The sequence below is a fragment of the Myotis daubentonii genome, chromosome 17 (assembly GCF_963259705.1).
Source record: "Myotis daubentonii chromosome 17, mMyoDau2.1, whole genome shotgun sequence".
Taxonomy (NCBI): Eukaryota; Metazoa; Chordata; class Mammalia; order Chiroptera; family Vespertilionidae; genus Myotis; species Myotis daubentonii.
In genome coordinates this window covers 34,728,918-34,741,044 of record NC_081856.1, presented here as the reverse complement: position 1 = coordinate 34,741,044, position 12,127 = coordinate 34,728,918, and the positions used below count along the sequence as shown (strand labels likewise).

The 12,127-nt window shown below is 35.2% G+C and overlaps 1 protein-coding gene across 2 annotated transcripts in view; it reads right to left on the bottom strand.

Moving 5' to 3' along the window:
- Positions 1-12,127, bottom strand: part of CSMD3 (CUB and Sushi multiple domains 3) — an 886,927-nt gene that overhangs the window by 83,444 nt on the left and 791,356 nt on the right. For both annotated transcript variants that reach the window (XM_059671887.1, XM_059671888.1), the window contains 2 exons: positions 1,953-2,033; positions 1,163-1,276 (listed from right to left, as the gene is read on the bottom strand). In XM_059671887.1, coding sequence (XP_059527870.1) covers positions 1,163-1,276; positions 1,953-2,033 — 195 coding nt within the window. The remainder of the gene's footprint in view (positions 1-1,162; positions 1,277-1,952; positions 2,034-12,127) is intronic.

Genomic DNA, 12,127 nt, shown 5'->3' with positions numbered 1-12,127 from the left:
AACCATTTATAACAGGAAACAGGTTTCCATTCCTCAGAATGAACCTCAATGAAGAAAATAATCCAAGAAAATCTGAAAAGGATAATTAAATTCAATTATAATTTTATTTGAATTAACCACACAGTTATAATTAGTTACTATGTGTTAGATACTTTTCTGGATCCAATGAATAACACATGATTTCTGAGCACCCACCCTCTGGCACATCATTCAAGGTCCATCATGGTCTTGCCTTGTAGCAGAGGGAATTCTTTGTAGTCCACACCCTACTGTTTTTCACTTCTGTGCCTTTACATAGACATCTGTCATTTGGGTCATCTCTATAGTAACAGAGTAAGTCTCACTTGTAATCTGGAACCCATGACTCAGGGCAATGTCCCTTTCAAGCTTTCACTGCCGCATGAATAGTTACACATTATATGATTCTATAGCCCCCTGCCATATCCCTATGCTATGTTGCCTTCATAGTTGGGACCATCTATAACTTGTGTTTTTATTTTTTGTTTTTTCCTCAGATCCTCATACTTTACAGATGCTCAGTCAAGTTTAATGAATGTAGTGGTTAGATCAGAAACTACTTTCAAGTTAAGGCAATCAACATTGGAGCTTTATTTAAAGTGATTTTTTTTCGTACAGTGGGGCCTTGACTTACGAGTGTCCTGACTAACAAGTTTTTCGAGATACGAGCCATCTCTCGGCCAATTTTTTGCTTTGAGTTGCGAGCTAAAATTCGGGTTACGAGCCAGCTTCAGATACCCCACCGCTAGTTGACGCAGCGAACGTCACAGTGAATGCCACAACATCAGCCCAACATCACGTGTCTCACTCGTTCACTTCTTGATTTGACGTATGAGTAATTTGAGTTATGAGCTCCGGAATGAATTAAACTCGTAAGTCAAGGCCCCACTGTATATTCTAACTCTTGTCAAAAAAAAAATTAAGTAAGTTGAACTGACTTTGGAATAAACTAGAAAAAATAAAACTTGGAAGAAGAAAAATGTTTAAAATTAAATATGAGAAATAATGGAATTTTAAAAATACCATAGAGCTGTATAGCTTTTAACATTACTGCCTGTTAAATATTAAATAGTTAAAATTATTCCTGGTATTGAGTTAAACATAAAATAGATATTTAGGAATCAATAATCATAATAATTGGTACCTTGACAAACTGGAGGTGCTCCATCCATCTGGAGTCGTTCTCCTAATCTGCATGTGAGAATTGCATTGCCCACTAAGGAAAATCCTGGAAGACACTGATACCTAATAATATCACCTGTTAATAAAAGAACAGGCAGAGGTGGCTTCAGATGAGTAACACGGTGAAAATGAATAGATGTTTCTAAAGCAATACAACCATCTGTTAATTTTTAATCAGTATGAAAATCTTACTAACAGTAAGTAGGGCTGATATTAAAAATATTGAACTACTAGTACTTCATAGGCACTGAACAATCAGAACTTAAGTCAAGAGTAAACTACCAGTGAGACTGTACTGGTCATGCCAGTTGGATATAAGCAGAAGTAAATAAATAATCTGGTCAGTACAGGTAAGGTATTCATTAAAACTATATCAAGCAAGTAAAATTATCTATAGTTATTGCTTTAATATTAAGATTCAACTTACATTGGCCATTGATATTTTCTTATATTTCTCAACCAAAATAAATAGATAATAATAAAAGTTTAGGATGGCAACATTATACAGCAATATAATTCAAATTCCCACAGTTTTCTAATTGTACATCCTGGAAATATAGAATTCCTTCTTCTTGCTTAATAATTCTTTTCCTCTTTCCACTGCTGTCCATTCTTAAGAATGCTAAGCAATCCCCATCATAGAGGAAAGAGCGTCTAAGACAGGCTGTTTCTATTCTTTATTTTTGTTTCTTTTGAAGCAAATCCCTCTGTTAACAGTGTACTTTCTTTTAAAGTACTATAAAAGACTTTACCTATTTCAAATTCATCATCTTCTGTCAAAATTTCAGCATTGGGTACGGGTGGTGGAGGTTGGCACACTCTTAGTTGATAGGCTATGAAAAGAGAGAATGTGTTTATTCCTTCTCTGAGCAGCTATATGTATATACTCACCTATGCAAGAAAATTATGCAATGATTATATATAAGGACAATAAATGGTAGACTTTATAAAGTTTCAATTATTTATTTTAAAAAATTCTATAACATTGAGGAAAAATAAATCATTATTTAGATTCCAAAATATTATCCCATAGTAAGAATGCTTACATTTAAAATCCTTAATTTTACCCTTGTTCTATTACTTTTTGTTATGTGCTTCATAACACCTGCCATTTTTTTCTTGGAGTAATCACCATTTGTAATTATATATTCATGCCTGTTTATGTGCACAATGCAATCTTCCCCAAGGCTCATCAGAGAACCCCCAGCACCAACAGAAGTACCTGGCATACAATCATAACTACAAACAACTACTCCATGCTTCCTCTATTCCAGGAAATATTATGAGCACTTTACATATAGTAATTATATTAGTCCTTATAAATTATTTATTTTATTGATCAGTTTATACAACTATTTTTATAATTATCCCTATTTTATCAAAAAGAAAACTGATAAAGTGGAGTTTAGAATTTGGTCTATATCACACAGCTATGATGAGGTAGAGATGGAATTTGAACCTCGATAGTCTGGTCCCAGAGTTCTTTCTACCCAAGCTATATTATATTAGCATGTTTACAAAATATACATATTTTAAATTTCATCTTTCTAATTATTGATATCTCTTAAACAGGTCATCCCATCAGATTAGATAGATTCCTATTTGGTATAATTTAAAAACCACTCCCCCAAATATCTCTATGAATCTAAGTATCATGACTACTGGCCCAATATGATATCTACATCATAATCATTCGCTTGATTAACTCCTGTTTTCATTAGGAGTATTTTTAAAAATGTACTCTTTTTCATTCAAGAATGCATTTCAAACTATTATAACATTTGAATAAAACGTGTTTTATATGTTTAATTGTATTACTTAAACTTAGGAGTTAGGTATGTGCCTCAGTGCTCAGATAAAAGAGAATAAGACTTAAAGACACAGTGAATCATCTGTGATCAAACAGCTAGGACAGAGCTAGGATGTCCCCTAACTTCAAAGTCCACACCTTCAGTGCTTTCTCTATCATAAGAGTATTTATAAGAGTACTGAAGTACGTCAATTAGACCAGTTAATGAAGACTACCATAAAAGGAGATGAATGAGATAACCAATGGACACAGACAGTAGGGAGGTAAGGGCATGTGTTGGGGGGTGGGGGTGGCCAGGGAGAGGTCAATGGGGGAAAGGGGGGGCATATGTAATACTTCAAACAATAAATAATTTAAATGTAAATAAAGAAAAAATACATAAATTTTTTAAATGAGTAAATATTTGCAATTCTGAAGGGTAGTCATGGGCATAAGAGCATTTCAGATGTTGGAGAAAACAGGCAAAAATTTGAGTACCAAATCTATCATTAGATAACAAAAACCCATTTATAAGTGGTTAACAGTCTAATAAACTTCATGTTATTAAGGAAAAAGAAAACAGAAAAAAATTCAAAATGTAGACAAAGAGGGATAAATCAAGGAAAATTTGTTTTCAATATCCTGCTGTTAATTGTTGTCTGTCTCTTCCGACATTTTCCTTCCAGTACTTCAACCTGTTTATAAAAGCACTTTCTGTGCAGGGATGCTCATTTGCAAGGAAAACACTGCTCTACACAGAAGAGTCCCCACTAGATAAGGGAAGACTTGCTAGGAAAGGAGCCCAGGGCAGAGAAGTCTAGCCTAGATTTTGAGAAACAGTTTAGTTGAGAATAAAGTTAGGAATTTTGAAAATCATTTTCCTGAACTTAGAAATAACAAAGAGGTAAGAGAAAGGGGAGGAGATAGCCTCCACATGGAGAAATCCTTTTAAAACTAGGATTTCAAGAAGAGCATTTTATTGGGTCATAGGTAGAATAAAGGTCAACTCAGAAGTTAGAGAAGTGTAGAGATGCCCACATGTATATTATTTAACTTTTGTTTGCCTATAAAGTTATTTTTAATCTTCGTGATAATCATGTTATTTTCTTATTGTAAAAGAAGCACATTTTTATTATCGAGGAATCCATGACTCTTGCATGTATAGAACATGCTTAGATAACTCAGTTGCAGAGTTTAAAAGACCGAGTGTTTGTAAATTGTCATTAATGAGGATTATGATGCTCAGAGATATGTTATTTTCCCAAGACACCTGGGTACTGTGCTGTGAGCTAAATTCTGTCTCATTCTCTGTTATTGACCATCACTAGCACTTTTATATACTGTCTCTAGAGTCAAGGAATTAATTACCTTGGGTCATGGAGGGTCTTAGGAGGCATAATGTTATTCCCCTGCTACCTCTACCTCAGTAAGAACAATTCTATTTGGATTAGTTTTATAGTTTTGAATTCTAAATAACTTTCCTTTGAAACAATTTTCTACAGTCTCCACCTAAGTGATTTCATTGATTTTATATATATACTATTGATTTCAGAGAGGAAGGGAGAGGGAGAGAGATAGAAACATCAATGATGAGAGAGAATTATTGATCGGCTGCTTCCTGCATGCCCCCTACTGGGGATCAAGCTTACAACCTGGGCATGTGCCCTTGACCAGAATCGAACCCCGGGACCCTTCAGTCCACGGGCTGATGCTCTACCCATTGAGCCAAACCAGTTAGGGCTCATGGATTCTTTTGACTTCAAGTCTGAATTCATGTTTCAAATCCCAATTTTAGATTACCAGGATAACCATTTCTTCTGAGCTCTTGACTACCTCCCTCCCCTTATCCCTTACTGTTACTTTCTAATCATAGAACTGTTTTATGGTACATGTGATCATGACTAGTTTTAAAATCTATTATTGTTCATCTATTGGCTTACTTGTGCATTGTTTGTGCCTCTATCTTGACTTTAAGTAACATAAGGGATGAGACTTTTTCCTAGTTAAGTCATTAGCTTCTATCACTATGCTTATTATCCAACAAATATTTGCCAAATAATATACATAACATAGGTTTCCTCAAAACAGTCTCTAAATAAACAGTCTTAGCTAAGATAACTCTCATCTCTAAAACTGCAAATGGTGAGGAAATAGGGCCAATTTTGGGTCAGGGTTCTAGAGATTAGGATCTAAATAGGACCTGCCTGAGATGCTTTTCAGGGTTTAACTATATAATTCTGATTATAATATAAAGGATTTTAAAACCACACCCTTTGTGTCTGTTTTTCTTAGGTTCTCAACCTTCCTAATGCTGCGACCCTTTAATACAGTTCCTCATGTTGTGGTGACCCCCAATTTCATTGTTACAAATTGAACATAATTAAAGCATAGTGATTAATCACAAAAACAATATGTAATTATATATGTGTTTTCCGATGGTCTTAGGCGGCCCCTGTGAAAGGGTCGTTCGACCCCCAAAGGTGTCCCAACCCACAGGTTGAGACCCGCTGCTTTAGACCCTTAAAGGCAAAGAATTACAAAAGGTTAAATCATAAACCAGCTTCCAACAATTCTGTTTTTCAATTTTTGTCAGTGTCTACTGGTCTGTTAAAAATAAGTCTAAAATTTGTCCAGTGTCTTCTCGTTCTTGCTGCCAACATTTTAGTGTGAACCCCTGTCATTTCATAGTTTTTGTACTGGGCTGAATAGTATCCTCCAAAATGTATGTCTTTCTTGAAATCCCAAAATATTATTTTGAAATGGGGTTGTTTCAGACCTCGTAAGTTTAGTTGAGGTCACACTGAATTAAGGTGAGCCCTTAAACCGGTATGACTGCTGTCCTTATAAGAAGAGAAGAGATAGAGATTGACACACAGGGAAGACGTGTGATGATGCGGACAGAAATTGGAGTGATTTATCTGCAAGGTAAGGAATGCCAATGTTGTCCGGCTACCACCAGAAGCTACCACAGCCTTCAGAGACAGCATGATCCTCTCGATACACTGATTTTATACCTCTTGCCCCCAGAGCTGAGAGAGAAAAATCTGTTTCCTTAAGCTAGCCAGTTGGGGCGCTTCATTACAGTAACCCTAGGAAACTAATGCTCCTATGTTATTAAATTGGCCGACAGGCTGCTACCCGGCTTCTGTGTCCTTTTGGGACAATCCTCCCCGCACACAAGTAGAGTGGTGGAAGGAAATTAAGACAGTATTTACATGAAATCCACTGTGTGCCAAGGATTCTGCAAAAGGAATCAGCAGAATTTTGCATAAAATCAACAAAGAGGCCAGGGAGGCTTGCTTGAGAGAGAACCCTGGGGAGAATGAGGAGGCATGAGAAAAAAAAGGTAAACTAAGGCTGAGTCCAACAGAGTCTATGCACTGGGTTCAGGATTGGTTTAATGTGAGGCCAATGGGAAACCGGGGAAGAATTTTCAGTCTGAGAATAACGTGATCAGATTTCTTAAAGAAAAAAAATAACAACACTGGCTGCAGTAGGAAAAATACACACAGTTGGAAGGGGACAAAGGTGGATACCTAGACTCTACATAGCTGTGGGCGATCAATAAACAATCGTTGATGGATTCTAAAAAACTCACAGGTGTCCACAGATGACATGATATTAAAAGTTTTGATTATGACCTCCAACAGTCCCTCACTTTGGTTAATAAACTTTAGCCCCACATATTAAGCAGTTTATATTTTCAGCTGCAAATAAACATGTAGTTCCTCTCCTCCGCTTAAAACTCAAGAACCCGATTTGTTGTATCATCCAGCTATGATGCCATTCTCACCTCATACACACACAAAAAAAATATTAAACCACGTCTCTTCACTTTTTCAAAATAAACTTTGAAAAATGAAACCTGTCTACACCCTACCCCTTACCATAATACAGTGATGGCGAACCTATGACACGCGTGTCAGAGGTGACACGCGAACTCATTTTTTTGGTTGATTTTTCTTTGTTAAATGGCATTTAAATATATAAAATAAATATCAAAAATATTAATCTTTGTTTTACTATGGTTGCAAATATCAAAAATTTTCTATATGTGACACGGCACCAGAGTTAAGTTAGGGTTTTTCAAAATGCTGACACGCTGAGCTCAAAAGGTTCGCCATCACTGCCATTATCCCTTTTATTCTCTAATCAACATAGCTCTGAAATGGTTGGTGATGTAACATTTGATCATGTGGCTAAAACTTTAAGTTCTGTATAATTTTTTATTTGCCTTTTTGAAACCCATCTTCCTTTCTCTTTTTAAACTTTGTTCTCCGATGACTGAAATGGAGACATTTTCACTGATCACCCTACCTGGAGTTAATTCTTCACAATCACTCCAGTTCACATCTCTCTATTTCCATCTGGAAGTTTTCACAATCTGTAAAAATTATTTGTTTACTGTCCATTTTCTTGCACTAGAATGTAGCTGTGTGAGGGCAGGGGCTTATGTTTATGTTATTAAGTGCTAACTCCTATGGGCATAATACAGTAACTAACATAACAATACTCAATAAATATCTGCTGAGTGGCAAATCTAAAGAAATGAGATAAATGTTGAGTGAACATATATAAAGTACTTTCTATGATATTGAGTATAAACTCAGCCCAGACTCTTGGGATTTAAATCTTATTTCTAAGGCTGACAAATTGGGTAGTCTTGGATAAGTTGCCTATTGTCTGCCTCATTTTTCCTCATTTGTAAAATAGTAATGATAACAGTAATAATTTTATGCCACTTCAAAAGGTGTCTATAAGGATCAACATCTTTATTATAGGCAAAGCACATGGAGTAGTGGCTGGCACATAGTAAGCACATTATAAGATTAAGTTCTTGTTATATCAAATTGGAATGCCATTCCTTCTAGATAGTTGGTGTTTAGAGAGAAATAAGAACATTTGCTAAAATAATAATACTTTCTGCTACTCCCAAGTTTCCCTGTATATTCATGAAAGACATTTTGCTTTGGTAATTACTGCAATAATTCCAAGCAAAATTTAGGTATGTTATCTTTGTTGGCAGGATCAGGGTATAAAAGGCAATGGTTAGTGGTGGGATGTATTAGATCAGTGGTTCTCAACCTTCCTAATGCCGCGACCCTTTAATACAGTTCCTCATGTTATAGTGACCCCCAACCATAAAGTTATTTTTGTTGCTACTTCATAACTGTAATTTTGCGACTGTTAAGAATCATAATGTAAATATCTGATATGCAGGATGTATTTTCATTGTTACAAATTGAACATAATGAAAGCATAGTGATTAATCACAAAAACAATATGTAATTATATATGTGCTTTCCGATGGTCTTAGGCGACCCCTGTGAAAGGGTCATTCGACCCCCAAAGGGGTCGTGACCCACAGGTTGAGAACCGCTGTTTTAGATGAAGGCCATAGTGGGTAATGAAACATTATAGCTCCACATCTCTTTCTGGACATGTTTCTATAAAAGCAATGAGCATCCCTGGGAAATATATGTCCGCCAATTTGTGCTGGTTATTCATTACTCTTGTGCACACAGCAGCCTACGCTGCTATTTACTCTGGAAGCAGGCTGCGCGTGCCCCCATCTCGGTTCTGCGGGCTCCATGGCCTCTTAGGCAAACTGCTAAGACTCTGTGCTTCAGTTTTCTAGTCTGCAAAATAAACACAAAACTAAGACTGAGTTGATAGACTGTAATGTGCTTAGAAGAGTGCCTGACACCTATTTCAAAGGAAAAACACATTCCCTGCTTATATAAGGCTAACATGGCTGCTGGGATGGCAGCTGTGTCCTGAATACATATAATCTCAATTATTGACCTTACTCACAACCTGATATCATTCCCAGGGCTAGTGCCCATGGGACTTCCCAGAACATATCAAACAAGTTGTTTTGTTTCTATTCTTATTTAAATTGGCTATTTTTTTCAAATGCAGAGATTACTTATGTATTTTTCATTGCTGTACATTATACTGTAGTACAAAATCCTTGAGTTCAACAACCTATGTTAGAGTCCTGTATGAGATATAACAAAACTGCTAGCACAATGCCCTGGGAATAATATTCAATAAATACCAACTGATGATGAATTGAATTAAAACAATATCTCACCCTGTATAATGTACATACTTTGGTTACTTTGGAAGAAAATAAACAGATCTAGGATGAATATACCCAAAACTGTACAGGTTAAAATCATAGGTTGTTTGATCTGAGAGTCACCTAATAAATCACCTATTCTAATATCTTTCTTTTGATGCAGTGGAGGGAGAAGGCGACCTAACAAAGTGAAGTATGAGCAGAAGTGAAACTTTTAAATTCTGTCATTTAAATTTACATAGTATTAGCATTTATTTTAGTACATGCTTTTCATGGATTCCTCTCTTTAGAAACAGCTTCAGAGTTATGACCATTAATGAAAAAGCTGTGTACCATATATCTACACATTTGATCTAAATCTGTATTATCTTTAGAAGAATCATTTATTTGACATGTTATTCAGCTTTAAAATACCATTTATGATTTAATAACTGAATGAGGGCATTATATTCCACATGTCAGTATCTTTTTTCTAATATACATGTTTTTATTTATTTTAGACAGAGGAAAAGAGAGGGAGAGAGAGATAGAAACATCAATGAGAGAGAAGTATCATAGATCAGCTGCCTCCTTCAGGTGCCCTGCTGAAGATCAAGCCGACAACCCGGGCATTGCCCTGACCTGGAATCGAACTCAGAACCTCCTGGTGCACAGGACAATGCTCAATCAACAGAACCACACTGGCCAGACTACATGTCAGTATCTTTTGAGGATGACTATCATTTGAATTGTACCCTGTTTTCATTCAAATGTGTGTAGGTCTCTGGTTCCTGCTTCTTGAGATTACTTTAGGGTTTGATTCTGGGAATATTTTTTGTTACTTTTAATTTCCTATTTTCTTTGTCATGAAATATCCAACCTAATTCCAGAAAAGAGTGCTGTATTTACCTACTTCAATTCAACTGAGCTATTAAAGACATCTTAAAAAAAAGAAGAAAAAAAGAAGAAGAAGACAGAATAGTACACTGGCAAATTGACATTCCTCCTCTGAACCAAAAAAGCATGAGTGCACAACCTTTCAGTCAGGTAAGGGCACTATTTTTTTCAGAGGAAAAAAGATAATAGTGTTCTCTGTTCCCTCATAAACTCTAAGATCTCTATAGTCATGGGCAGACTTCTGTGGTGACCCAGATTAGTTCAAGAATGATAATTTCATGATTTGGGGGAAAAATTGGAGGAGAAAAAGGATTGTAAGTACATGTTCAGTGATGTAATTGTGGCAATGTTAAAAGTTGTGTGAAATAAGCTCCTCTGGAAGGTGGACTTAAATAAATGTTCTTGTAGTTCTAATTAAGAGGAAAAATCTGAGTATGAATTGAGGTACCCTAATACGCTGATATTAGAAAAAGGGGTGACCTGGATAATGGACTTAAACATTAAAATGATACCTTCTCTTCTAAGTTAATAAATATATGTTCTATACTATAGCCTTCTGGTTGTTTTGATGGCATAAGTCAACCCTCAAATAAAACATATTTTCTCTTCACACCGTGACCATGGAGCATTTGGGGGACTATGAAGAAAACATACTAAGTTGCGATAAACCTCCCAACATCTTGCAGTTAGCTTGTAGGTCCTGGGGAGACGCACTAAGAAGTGTGAAGCTTCAAGTTGTAATTAGAAAGGGTATTTTCTAGAACATAAGATGACCTATCATCTTGCTAAAAATGAAAGTAATTTTTGCTACATTTTTAAAGAAAACATAGATTTACATACCATTAAGTATAATCTATGCATGAGATAGTACCGGTTTAGGTACTTATTGCCTAGCACTTATTTTATTACTGCAGCTGTTTGCATTATTTAAAAAGAGGTCATTCTTTGGAGTCAGACGGACCTATTTGAATTCCAGGCAGCCCTTCTATTTATTAGTTCTCTGGTTTTATGTAGGCTACAAAATTTTTATTCAGTTCTTTCATTATTAAAATAGGATTCATAAGGCTTACCTTGCAGAGTTATTATAAAAATTAGCAATAATACATGGAAAGTACCTAGCATAGCACTGGGCATATTACGTTTTCTGTAAATGGCAGCTATGGCTGTTACAGTGACCATCATACAAAGTCAGTGTCTGCAAAACATGTAGCTAAAAAGGTTTTGTGTAGTTTACTTTCAAAGAGTCACTGATTAGGACTGAAAGTTGTTATTATTTATTATAAGCCAACCCCATCTTGACTCTATAGCAGATATCAAGAAAATTCAGCAATATTGAGAGAGACAAAAACATTTCCTCAGATGAAGAAGAAATATGATAGATGAGATAAAGTGCCTCAACACTTACCCCTGTCCTATTTTTTCATTGCACATAAATTGCATTTTGCGAAGCTTTTTATGAATGTTATTTTTGATCAGGAAAGGCTTTATGAAAGTGATATTTTATAAAAGACAGATGGCCAGCTGGATCTCATAAAAGAAGTCAAGTTAGAGAGAGAGAAAAAAACACACGTTTTTTTTCTCTTTTCAAACATATTTAAAATACTGTAATAAGTAAAATTTAAATGATTAATGTGACCTTAAGAAAATATATGAAAGTATAGATCAGATTTATAAAATAAATACACAAGTCATAAGAAAACCACTCATGACTTAACAGGTCAGGGCATAACAGAAGGAACTATTAAATCACTAAGAGAATTTAAAGAAAATTGAATGTGGGAGTAAACCATTATAAGCTTAGCTATACTCAACCACCTTAAAATAAGTATTAAATAATAAATTATCTACTGGTTTATTTATTTTTACAAATATAAAATGACTTGAACAATTTTTTTTTATCATTACAAGAGTTCACTTTGACACTAAGCTATAGGTACTGATTATGGGCCCAGAACAGGAATATTATATCTTAGATGTATTAAATTATATTAGTTGTATTAATACTAATTTGAAAACACACATCTTTTTTGTTTCTGTGAGAGGAAATAGGTACACATCTACATACTGTAAAATAATCTTTTCAAAAGTTGTCACTAGTATAGCTAAAAAAGTAAATAAACAACTTTTTCGAAAAAATGTGAACACACTTCCCACTGTAAAACTAAAACATAGTCAAT